The sequence below is a fragment of the Pecten maximus genome, chromosome 9 (assembly GCF_902652985.1).
Source record: "Pecten maximus chromosome 9, xPecMax1.1, whole genome shotgun sequence".
In the NCBI taxonomy this organism is placed as follows: Eukaryota; Metazoa; Mollusca; class Bivalvia; order Pectinida; family Pectinidae; genus Pecten; species Pecten maximus.
In genome coordinates this window covers 15,520,606-15,534,840 of record NC_047023.1, presented here as the reverse complement: position 1 = coordinate 15,534,840, position 14,235 = coordinate 15,520,606, and the positions used below count along the sequence as shown (strand labels likewise).

Sequence of the window (14,235 nt, the reverse complement as noted above, 5' to 3'; positions counted from 1 at the left end):
ATGGAGGCTAAAGCGATTCAGAGGTGAGATAATCATACGCTTTAAAGCAGGGCATTATTCATGTGACCGAGTCTTTTGTTACGTACATACAAGACAAGTCTCCTATACAAGTAAGTAGATAGAGTCTGTATTATCTATGTATCCGATCAACATAACGTGTTTCGCAGTATATATATATGGTTCTAATTTGGGCACGAGACCCATTGGTATTACATTTTGACGTCAATATCATAACAATATTAGGTTAACCGGCCAAGATAAAGACACATTACAAAATGGCGAACTATTCCCCTGGCTAAGTTTCTAATGTCTTTTTCGACACAAATCCATCATGAAAAAAGCTGAACCCGTTCAGTCTATTTTGAGGAATGGTGAATGCAGAATTCAGCTTTTAAGTAAGCGAGAAGATGGAGCATTTAATGCTGGAGGAAAAGTTGAAGCAATTGTGAGATTACAACTTGAGGAACCACTGGCAGTGAGAGGTAAGTGTTTCAAAATAAACTGAGATCATTTAACTTTAAGTAGCATGTGAACTTTGTTACAAATAACGACAAGGAAGCTAAACACTCCATCTTTAGTTAAATAAAATATGTAAGTGACAATCAAGATATTGATGTTTGGGTCATATCAAATGTGAAGCAGGTTTTTTATAGTAAAAAGTGAAGGATTGAAGTTTCGGCCCCTTTAAGATAGTAAACAGCTACCCGATAGAAAAAAAATAGTTATGTTTGAACCCCTTTAGATAAAAGATAGCTATCATGTATATGCAGTGAATAACTACTACATGTTAATCATGATTACCAGACTATAACACTATTATAACAGAAGGCACTTTTATGTTAAATCAATATTGGATGCAGATCCAGTTACCGGTGTATTAGTGATATATATATATTACCAAGAAAAGAACACTTTTTTTTTCTTTCATCAACATTCCCCATTAATTATATTATAAATCATATACCATCCATAAATAGATTGCTAGAATGTGGACGCTGCATCACACTATTCTCGATTACAATGAGATTATCCTTTAAACTAACATCAATATCTAAAGTATTATTAAAGTATCATTTTGGGTTTCTAATTAGGTCTAGTGGTCAAACTCCATGGTTATTCTAAGACGGATTGGAATGACTCCGTGGGTCCGAATAGTTTTAGACGAGGAGGAAGACAGGAAATCGTCAACCTAGAAAACAAATTATTTAAAGGTAAGTTCCCGTATCAAATTAACACTGTCGTTACTTTTTTGTATCAATTATCCGACTGATGACTGTAAGGATATTGTATCACAAATTTTGGCTTTAATTTTTTTAATACAAACGTTTATTAAGTCTGTGTTATCTTATAAGTTATAGTATGTGTCATACAGACAGCCATGTGTGTCTACTGGGTTGTAATGACCATAACAAAAACATTTCAGTGCTGAAATAGATTCACAAGTTTTTTATTTTCTTTTTCATTACAAAATCTTCACGGCTTAGCCTCATTGTGAGATATGAACTAAACAAACATAGCATGTAACACAGTTAGGGGTTGTTTATGTTTAGATCAAGGGGAATAACCACTACACTATAATGTCTTAAAAAATGAAGATATTTAGTAAAGCGTTAGAAGTGTAGAACTACCTATATATCTAGATTTGTAAATCTTTGTTCCATTCTGACAAGGAGACTTTTAAAATCGACTAAGTAAACACATCAAATGAACAACCTTTGATATTTCACTGAATTGTCGTTGATAATTTTTATTAGGAAGCTTTTTTTCAATTTCTCCATTCTTTATTCATTTTACGTCGCGCATAAATTTCCACCTTTTCCATTTTTGAGATCTAGCATGCATCACCTGCGATCCTGGAAGGACCGCACAACTGATGGTGTATTATTCCTTATATGCAAACATGTTACTCATTTTCTACGTAATGTGCTCTGTTTTTTTTTTGTTTTGTTTTTTTGTTTTGTTTTTTAAACATGTATAATCCTGTACATAATTGACATTTAGATTAAAATCATAATCGCCTATATCTTTATTTACAGCAATGTCATCTGGTGTTAAGACCTATGACATTGGTCCTCACGAGTTTCGTGTCAAGTTTGACCTGCCCAGGGCTATCCCGTCATCCTTTGAAGGGTCAAATGGGTTCATCAGATACATACTGTATGTTTTGGCTCTAACGGACCAAAAGACAGAAATGCTGGACCCAACGAACGTCCATGTCATCTGTCCTTTAGATCTGAATTTTGATCCCATTAACGGGGTAAGTTTAACATTTTATCACACAGGCTAATAATCAGGTAATGAAATATTTCGCTAAAACTATCCAAAGTTTGTAAGCAAGCTCCTTAATTTAAGTAGTTAATTTTGTTTACCCGCTAATCAATGCAAAAATTAAGAAGACGCCAACCGTTCTGCCACAGCTGATCCCGTTGCTCCGATATTTTTTCAATGATCTTAATATATTCAAATGTACCTATTGTATGAAGCATAGCATTATTGTATTGATGAATTTGTTGGTAGCTGCCTTGGAACCGATCAGAGAATAAAGATGTCGGACTGTTCCCTTGCCTAGCGGGTAAAGTCAGCATGACGTTCCAGGTAGACAAGAGGGGTTTCTGTCCAGGGGAGACAATTTCTTTGTTTGGACAAATTCACAACAATTCAAGAATGGTCATAGCCTTCAGCAAGTGTTCGGTTATACAGGTGAGTGATTGCATTAATTTGTAATATATCATCATTAAATGAACAAAAGCAATTATACGATAAAGGCTCTACAAGCCGGTGTTTACATAGTCCATAGTATGAAATATAGATATAGATGTATTCCCTATCAGACGATTTATTGTTAATCATAATTAGTGTATTGCTGAGGAAGCGCGATGTCTTATGTTCTGTTATATTTAAATCACGCAAAATGAAATTTAGATGACCTGTTAATATGCAGATATGATATACGTATATTATATCGGATATTTACATATTGAAATCCCAAATAACTAATTTTGGCGATTCCAGTCTTGCTATCTTTCTGTAAATCTTTATCCAAAGTATACAGTATTCTGACAAAACGGCTATGATAAATAATTAACATTGCCTATTTTTTTCCAACAGAAGATAAGATATCTTCAGGACAAGTGGCATGACCACGTGGAAAAGAAAACTATAGTCAGTGTCAAACACGACTCTACCCTTCCGGGCTCTACAGATTCCTGGGACGGAGAGGAGTTAAAGATCCCCGCGGATATCACCACCAATCTCGATCACTGCAAGCTTATACAAGTCAAGTACACTATTAAAGTAAGCAATTGAATGTACATATTTCAATGGTTATCTACTTTTTTTAGTTTTTCGCGCTTAACATAATTTGACTAAATACACTTTCTATATACTGTTTTCGTATAAAATAATTAATGCACGCCAATTTATCAGCGCGCTTAATCTGTTAAATTTAGAAATGCATTAAAATGTCTTGACGCCAAATAAACTGTGTTTGCTGTATATCCAGCAATCATTTATAAACCGTCCAATATCTTATAAAGGTTATACCTTGAGACTGGAAGAGGTGATGTTTAAGTACAATAAATGCTAACCTCCATTATTAACGTTTCAATGTTCCAAACTTCATAATATAGTGATGTCTTTAGTAGAATCGTTAGACCAAGGTCACAGTATAACAGAGTAATCATATTTATTTTCACATCACAGGTGGAGGTAAAATTGAGATTTGCGAAAACCTATGAACTGTTAAGCGTTGTTTTAAGGATGGGAAATATTCCTGCTACCAAAGTCAATAGAAGTAAGTATTTAGGATCAGGGAAATCGTACATTGCTTATCCATTTGTCACAAAAGACATGTTTTCTACGTAAACATGCCACAAAATTTTAAGTGGTGAAAGAATGAACGATGTATTCGCGAAAATGAAAACGTTTGAACAGTTAATGATCTTGTTTAATTCGTGTCGTCGTTGTATAATGTGACGAAATGTCAGACATTCGGTATCAATATTGATTGATTGTTTGGAAAAAAATGCGCTTAAACTTTCATTTTTGTTCTATTTTGACATTATTTATGGCACGCAGTTTCATTTATTAACAGCATTTTATTATTATAAAAGAAAAATGCATAAAGTTATTTCTTAGATATTATTTGATTTATCATATGAAGACCGGTATATCAAACTCTATTTTCTAGTATGCACATAAATTATACGACTACAAGTGGACTTTCTCTATTCATTCTGGTGTGCAGCGTACCAAGTTACCTCCCCTAATTTTGGAGTTGTGCCTCTTTGCACCATCTATCCCAATCGGAACTCCCCGGCTGTGCTACACATGATGTTGCGTAGTTACATCCGAGGAGTTCCGAGTGAATCTATCCAGTAGATATTTGGAATTATTATCATATATACATACATATGTAGAACGCATTACTTGTAGTTTCGTCGTTCTAATGGTGAATTCTAGGTATTCGCGTGTCCTTTATGTTCATATTCTTTTTATAGAATGTTAACATAAGCTTCATTTTCAACTATTTCCTCAGCTCCCTTCAGAATCACCTGATTGGATCGTAACACAGGAAGATGGTTATTCAAACTGACATTGAGATTTTGAAGTATCCTAGCGGTTGTTATGGAAGGAAGGTATTAACCCGGTTCCATGACGTGTGAGATGAACTTTCTCAGAGGTACGGGAGTAGGAAGGTCCAGATTCCTTATCGGAGTAAAACGTGCAATTAAGTATTGTTACATTGTTATATATCATTAAGGTATAATATATAGAGTTTACACAACAAGTGGTTGTTATATATGGTATTTCTTTCACTCGAGTTCGTTATTTTTCAAAAGTTACAAAAACACGTGATTAAGTTTAGAAAAAATAACTTAAGAGAGATGTAGAATATACAACAACAACAACAACAACAACGAGTTTATGTGACCTGTTTCTCCCACAATAGAAAAACCATTCTGAGGATTAATTTACCTGCTTTTTGTCAACGTGTCTTTTCATAATATCAAGTGGTGGAAGGATAAAACCTCAATTGAAATGCCGCTTATTTATATGAAAAACTGACAAGTTCAGAAATGTATGAAAATATTACAATTTATTACAATAAACAACTTTATAATTTTTAAAGCTATGAATTGATAGAAATTATAAATATCTTCAAGAATATGACAAAAACAACTGCGAACTACTTCTTCCGGGATATTGTGGAGCGGCCAATCCAATCTCATTGAACTACATGATTAGAAATAGTCCCTGTCGATGGTCACTGTACCATCCAATCAAAATGCATTTAAAGTTAATTCCACGTGTGGTAGGAGATTGAATAACGTCCAACTATTGTGGTAGAAAAGGTAAAGCTGTGTTTACTCATAGTGTTATTATTGTTTATTATATCATTCAATGCTTTTCTTTTGTTAAAGTAATTCGTTAACATTGATCAACATCATTTTGTTTTATTAAGTATTTTTTTATATAATGCATGCAATATAAAAAAAAGCCGGCTAATACCTCGTAAACGGACAGCAAATCAGAATGAATGTGGTTGAAATATATGTATGTGTATAATCTTAAACATTTCTGTTCTGTCGTGGATAAATAGATTCATCCATATCAACGAAATGTTTCACTTTTCATGTTACATACGGGTGGAAATGTTGTGTAAGGGTTTGCGGTGTTCAGACTTAATTTGATATGTTTCCTGGGTTTTTTTCAAGGTGTTTATGGGTTTTGTTTGCAATACGTTAGTTAGATACATATCGTGTTTCGTTAGATACATATCGTGTTTCGTTAGATACATATCGTGTTTCGTTAGATACATTTGTACATATCGTGTTTCGTTAGATACATATCGTGTTTCGTTAGATACATATCGTGTTTCGTTAGATACATATCGTGTTTTGCTAGATACATTTGTACATATCGTGTTTCGTTAGATACATATCGTGTTTCGTTAAATACATATCGTGTTTTGCTAGATACATTTGTACATATCGTGTTTCGTTAGATACATATCGTGTTTCGTTAGATACATATCGTGTTTCGTTAGATACATTTGTACATATCGTGTTTCGTTAGATACATATCGTGTTTCGTTAGATACATATCGTGTTTTGCTAGATACATTTGTACATATCGTGTTTCGTTAGATACATATCGTGTTTCGTTAGATACATATCGTGTTTTGCTAGATACATTTGTACATATCGTGTTTCGTTAGATACATATCGTGTTTCGTTAGATACATATCGTGTTTTGCTAGATACATTTGTACATATCGTGTTTCGTTAGATACATATCGTGTTTCGTTAGATACATTTGTACATATCGTGTTTCGTTAGATACATATCGTGTTTCGTTAGATACATATCGTGTTTTGCTAGATACATTTGTACATATCGTGTTTCGTTAGATACATATCGTGTTTCGTTAGATACATATCGTGTTTCGTTAGATACATTTGTACATATCGTGTTTCGTTAGATACATATCGTGTTTTGATAGATACATATCGTGTTTTGCTAGATACATACCATGTTTTGTTACATACATATCGTCTTCCGTTAAATGCATATCATGTTTCAATTTACACAATTTAATATGTTCTACAGATGTATATATGGTCATATATGTGGTCATCATACATAAATATTAATTCAACAAACACCAGCATGTTTTAGCAAAAGAAGACCAGCACTGTCCTTGCAATGCGATTTCGATTCAAGTGTTGACAGTGTTGATAACATTATGTATTCTACCATGTCCCTGATCAGATACAGATAAGCGTGTGAGTTATACATCTTCAAGAGTGTTTACATCAAAACGCAAGGATGCTTTATTTCAATAGGATTTGTCTTATCAATTGATGCTTTAGTTGTTTATTTTATGTGATACACGAGGTTATTTGTTGTTCGTTTTATTGTTTATTTTTTTATTTATTTTTTTTCTACTCTGATTTTTTGTGAGCTTTTATGACCCATAATATAATAGATTATGTTTAATAACACCGCTATGTCGTGGAGGGGACAATTATAACGTCTGAGGTTATTGATGAATTGAGAGTAAAGTTTACGGCACTAAGATGTTGTCTTATCCATGCAATGCATGAGAATGGAGTGTTCCAGATCGTCAGGAATCAATCCAATTCACTGTAAATATCACTGTTCTTCTGTTATGTTTGATGGCAATAAATTGTGATAAATATACTATACTATCGTTTGTTTTGAATTGTGTTTCGATTCGTTTCATATTACATAGTACACTGTTTTAAACCATAAGCAATATATTAAGCTACATGGCCCGGCTATCATTTAGCTGCATAAATGTAGGTAAACTCCTATCAATGAATCATTGGACAAAGGAAACCCTTCATTATCGCTCTCGTTAATTTAGATACAAAAAATGTAGTTATTTGTGTATTTAAGTGATATAAATAAATACCGACTTGATAACAAAATGATAATTCAAACTAAAATCAAACGAGGTTAAATTGTGAATAATAATATAGATTTGCAGGAATGCCGATACAGTGTAAGATTAATCAGACCAGGTGTTCAAGACTAGATAGCGTTTTGTTTCATCGACATTACCATTTACGCAAATCTAGGTCGAAGTCACGTTCTCAAAATGGGAACTACGGTGATGACACCGGAACCACTAGGTGTATCGTAAAGTGCTGAAAATATTATATTTCCAAATGAGATCCCGATAACGACCATAAAACCTCACATGGTCCTCATCAACATTGCATCTCTCGAAACGTAGTTAGTTTTTGTCCGGCAGTAGTCGACGTCTTCTACGGAAATCGTAATAATAGGAACAATTTCTTCAATATCGAATCAAAACAGACATGCAAACAGTGTAGGTAGAGAATGCAGATATGCGTATCATACAATGTCCGACACGAAATATAACAGATGAAAACTACTTTCTAATACTATTGGCGATACCCTATCCAGAGTGGTACAACAGTTATACATGTTCGGAACCTATTCCCTAAAAGGTGTCAGTACACCTGGTAGAGTAGAGCACATGTATTCCTTTATACAACCTCTCTACATATAAAAAATAAGTATCAAAAATTTACATAGACATTGCAGCATCCCTTCAGTATACATATATACAGTACAGAGAGATATCACAATGAGTTCGTTACTACACACCTTTTGATAATTAACTATAACTGTTCAGTGTCATCAGATGAATAATGTGCCAAGATGAACTTTTGGAAACTGTTTTACACATATTTGAGGAGAATTGATTTTAACCAGTCCATTACATTCCTGAAATATGAGACACATTTGGATACTGTTAACACAGGTTTGAGGAAAATTGAAATTAACCAGTCCTGTCAATCCCGAAATATGAGATACATTCACCAACTTAAATATAATATGCTGTTGAGAAATTCAAAGGCAATTCAAATGCAATCCAACATCAACCATTCATTTCCTTTTTTGTAGTGTTAGGCGTTACATTTCTAATTATCAAAGGTTCTGTCGTTATATTTTGTACCTACAAAAGGCAAAACGTAACTGATTGCGATCTCTAAAGCATAAAAATAATTTCATATACGGATCATTAAAACAAGATCAATTTACTCCCTTTATACCGATTTCATCGTTCAAAGCAATGTGATGATTATATCAAGTTGTCAAGAAATATTTTTAGACATCTATTATCACTCGATGATATAGAACTTGTAAATTCAATAAACATCAACAATCGGTTTTAAATTTTAAGTAATTCCAGGGGCGCGGTAAATATGTCTTTTAGTAATTATTAATTTTCGTAGGATTGCAGATAAATGAATATCGCACATTATGTGTCGACTACTGACTGAGAAAAACGGAGATGCATGTTGATTAATACCATGGGAAGGTATTATTGCCAACGTTCTGATTTCATCGGAATTACATTCTACTCAATTATGAGACATAACTTCAGACGTGTTTGATGCTTGTTAATATGCTTAGTGGTTCCGTCGTCACCATCCTTATTCTTATTTGAATTTGTGACTTCGTCCGGAATTTTGTGAGACTTAGCCCGGATTTGACCCTAGATTTGTATGGCGGGTGTCGTCGTGACCTAGTTTTGTATGGCGGGTGTCGTCGTGACCTAGATTTGTTTGGCAAGTGTCGTCGTGACCTAGATTTGTATGGCGGGTGTCGTCGTGACCTAGATTTGTATGGCGGGTGTCACCGTGACCTAGATTTGTATGGCGGGTGTCACCGTGACCTAGATTTGTATGGCGGGTGTCGACCTTGGCTTGAAAATGGAGTCTTTCCTGGGTACACCTATTATTATTGTATTTGAACTTTAACGATGTATTATGACAAAAACGATGGGGGATCTTCTGTCGAAAAAGAGCATTTATTTGATCAAATGCCAGTATTCAATATGTGCCAGATCATAACAGATAATTACTTTGCTATCTTATCTTAACTTTTATGATGTATTAAGACAGAACAACGGAGGCTCTTCAATGTAAAAACACAAACGCCGATGCCTAAAATGTTTTATGTCATAGCAATAACAAACAAAATATAAAGCACCAATGTTTAGAAGCATTTGGCTAACGTGAAATACAAAGATGTGACATACAGACCTTGTAAATTAAACAACTTAATAAATAACACTAATTTTGAAACAAATGGTGGACTCAGACTTCAAAAAAATACAATATATCTCACTGTTTACATTTTTTGCAGTGTAGTCACGTGACTTTTGCTGTCCACACTAGTCAAAGAAACGGATAAACTGCAAACAGCCAATTCTATTCCGGAATAACAATAAAATCAAAATTAAAGAAAAACAAAAAAAAAAAAGCCTTAACTGAATATACCAATATTAATATCATATTTTTTTGTTTTGCAAAATGTTTTTATTTTCCTTTTGACACAAAGCATAGGGACAGTGATAGACAAATATACAAATATTTGTATATACATTGGGAATTTGTCAAATACACTTTATACATCTGAGGAATAACTTATCACAATTAAGCGTAATATGGAAATACATAGGACTAAAATTACATAACTGCTTATTTTAGAGTACGGCTCTGTGGATTTGAATGGATATCTTACTACCATTCTACTCTTGTAAGTAGAGATTTTCAACATAAGCTGATATGTTTGTTTTTTTTAATTTTTAATTTTTAAGACATTTTTAATACATAAATACATGAATAATCACACACACACACATACATCACCATCATCACAACCTGTCTTTCATCATCATCATCATCATCATCATCATCATTATCATCATCATAATCATCATCAAACTCTCATCATCATATCATCATTACATTATCAAACTAATCATAACCATTATCTTATCGTCAAACTAATCTTCATAGCATCATCATCATCATCATCACAATCAACATTATAATCATAATATCACAATCATCTCATAATCATAGTATCTTCATCAACATCATATTCTCATCATCATACTAATTATCACAATCTTATCATCATAATCTTTTCATAATATCATCATCATTTTCATCATCATCATGGTCATCATCATTCAAATCATCATAATTATTATCATTATAATCATCATCATCATGGTCATCATCATTCAAATCATCATAATTATCATCATCATAATTATCATCATAGTAATCATCATCATGCAATCATCAAAATCTCATCATAATCTCATCATTTTTTCATCATCATCGTCTTCAACAAAACATCACAATCATCATCACATTATCAAACTAATCGTCATAGTATCTTCATCATCGTCCATGAACCATCATCATCATCATCATCATCATCAATATCACAATCATCATATCATTTTCAACAAACATTTTCATCATTGTTTTCAAACAACCATCATCATCATCATACTCAGCAATAACAGTCATATATCATCATCCATCAACAGATCATCATCTTCATCATACATACTCATAATCATGAATATAATGACAAACATATATACAGAACATACACACATCCTCATACACCGACACAGAATATACAAACACACACAAACATATTCAGTTTCCTGGTAGCCTGATCAATCATGTCAAGGGCTAAGTATCTGTGTTGGTCATATCAACTCTTTCCACATCAACAGAGTCATTGACATGATTGACCAGGCTCCACACTGATTCAGTCGATTACATCTATCATATCCTCTCACAAAAAAAAGGTAAATAAAATAAAAAAGCAAAACAACATACTGTACATCACATTCAAAACAATCTCATTCACGTACACATATGAGAGAGAGAGAGAGAGAGAGAGAGAGAGAGAGAGAGAGAGAGAGAGAGAGAGAGAGAGAGAGAGAGAGAGAGAGAGAGAGAAGAGAGAGAGAGAGAGCTGGGCTAGTCAATACAATGTTAGGAATAGAGTGAGCAAAGTATCTTTATTAAGGGTTCTAGACAGAAAAAGAAAGAAACAAAAATAACACATGATGGAGATACAAGAAAGAGAAACTTTTATCAGTAATTAAATGGAATAATTAGATTTAGGGTATATGAAATAATTAACTGGCTGCAATTTCTAAAAGTGGTTTCCATTTTCTCCATTCATTGTCCAATATTGCTTTTGCCTGCTCTCCTTTACTATTAGCTATATATTTCTGTAATATGTAATAATCTTTCAAATAATTAATCAGAGCATCTGGACTTAAAGTTTTATGTAAACATCTTGTCCTATATATATAAAATTTAATGATAATTAATACTTCATTATCAAGTGCGTTACCTATGGCAGACTCATTATTTATAAATAAGCCAAAAATGAAAGTTTTTTTATTAAATGAGAACGGAATAAAAAATGCATCTAACAGAGTTTCGATACTTTGTAAAAAACTCTGCACCTCTCGATATTCCCACATGATATGTAGTATTGTTTCTCGTTCTTGATTGCAGAGTGTACAAAATGGGTTGTTCACTAGCCCTACTTTAAACATTAAGGAATTTGTAGTTAAAATATGGTGGACTAATCTGTACTGAAACCATTGCAGTTTTGTATTCTTTGTCGCCCTGAAAATATTTTTATAAATCACTCCCCAGTTTAAATCATTTAATTCCATTATGGCTTCCCATTTGTTCCTACCAGTCGAAGCAATATTATTTTTCACCATAAGATTATATATATCTTTTGTTCCTTTTGTCTTCTTTATGAAACAATCAATATTACTTGGAATTATCGGATAAAGCAATTTATAATTTTCAAAATCAACCCTTGCTAAGTATGTTTTAATAGCAGATATTACACCTTGATATTGGAGAAAGTGTGTATTTATTCGATAAATTTGAATAAATTCTTGGAGTGTGTAGAAAGTATAGGTATTATTATCTTTAACAAGATCATCTACTATTGTTACCCCTTTATTATACCAGGTCTTGAAAAAAATACTTCTTTTTCCAATGGTTAAGTCTTTATTATACCATAATGGGGTTTTCCAGATATTTTTCTTCTTAATTTGTTTTACCCTATCACATTCATCAAATCTTATCCAAGCTCGAAAGACATCCTTCCAAAAACTATTTTTACATTTCTTTAGACACTCCCGAATATATTCATTACCACAGGTGGATAGCATATGTAGATCAATAATAGTTTTTAAAATGACTTGCCATTTACCTGACTTCTGAAATAGCCTTCTTACCCATCCTAGCTTCAAAGAATCAATAAAAAGTCTAATATCTACCATTTTGAGTCCTCCATCACAGTAATCCTGTATTAATACATCCCTTTTTATTTTGTCTGTTTTACTATTCCACAAAAAATTAAAAAGTATCTGGCTAAGATTATTCAAAAAGTGATTGTCTGGATTTGGCAATGACATAAATAAATGATTCAATTGAGATAACAACAGAGTTTTGATGAGATGAATTCTACCTATTGGAGTAAGTAATCTCCTACTCCATATCTTAATAATAGATTTAAGTTTGATCAACTTTTTGTCAAAGTTTAATTTGGGAATTTCATGAAGATTAACACTAAATTCTATGCCAAGAAGGGTAAATTTTGCCATTCCCCATTTTAATTTTAACTCTGGCAGAAAAGTATCTTCACTATATATTTTACTCCCTATCCAAATCACCTGTGTTTTGTCTATATTCAATTTCAAACCAGAGATTTTTGCAAAGGTATTCAATTCAAAAATGGACTCCCTTAAAGAATTTTCTGAACCATCTAATATCAGAGAGGTATCATCAGCATACTGTGAGATTAGGATTGGAGTGTTACTAACATTTATGCCTTTAATTCTACTGTTATTTTTTAGTCTAATACTCAAAATTTCTACACAAAGGATAAAGATATATGGAGCGATTGGATCCCCTTGCCGACAGCCTCTTTTAATATTAAGGAAAGATGACAAATTGCCCCCTTGATTTACAGTAGCATTTACATTATTATGCAGTACTTTTATCCAGTTTTGTATGTCAGGACCAAAATTGAAAAATTTGAAAACCTTATCAATAAATCTCCAAGAAACAGAATCAAAAGCTTTTTCAAAATCTATCATTAATAACATTCCTGGAATATTGTTTTCCTCAGCATATTGCATAACATCATAAACTAATCTAGTGTTTTCCCCAATAAATCGGCCAGAAAGAAAACCTGTTTGATCATCACTTATGAGTTTATCTAAAACATTTCTAATTCTATTTGCTATAGATCCAGAGGCAATTTTATAGACTATATTTAATAATGTTATGGGTCGCCAATTTTTCAAAAACTGTCTAGGTTTATCCCCCTTAGGAATACACGTAATTATACCTTGTCTTTGTGTAACTGATAACATACCTTTCTTATATCCAAAATTTATAGACCTTATAATAAAAACCCCTAGATATTTCCAAAAGCACTTAAAAAATTCCACAGTGAAGCCATCTGAACCAGGGCTCTTATTATTTTTCATGTTCTTCAAAGTTTTTGCTGCCTCATCAATAGAAATAATGCCTTCTAAGCTTTCAGAATCACCATGATCTAATTTTCTTACACTAAAAGTATCTAAAAAATCCATCAAATTTACATCTTCAATTGTTTCATTGTCTGCATATAATTTTTCATAAAATGAACGAATCTCTTCAAGAATATCATCCTGCTTCGAAATAACTACATTATTCTCTTTCTCAATTTTTGGTATTATTTTGGATGTGAAATTCCTATTTTCTAGATTAAAAAAATAACTTGTCGGTTTTTCTCCTTCTTCTTGCCATTTTGCCCTAGACCTTACAAAACTGCC

General features: G+C 32.7%; 1 protein-coding gene across 1 annotated transcript; it reads left to right on the top strand.

Moving 5' to 3' along the window:
- Window positions 1–331: 331 nt before the first annotated feature.
- LOC117333898 (arrestin domain-containing protein 4-like) lies at window positions 332–3,306 on the top strand. The gene is made up of 5 exons (XM_033893315.1): window positions 332–482; window positions 1,092–1,211; window positions 2,037–2,257; window positions 2,518–2,700; window positions 3,109–3,306. Exons 1-5 carry the CDS (start codon window positions 332–334, stop codon window positions 3,304–3,306), a joined length of 873 nt encoding a protein of 290 aa, XP_033749206.1.
- The last annotated feature ends 10,929 nt before the right edge of the window (window positions 3,307–14,235 follow it).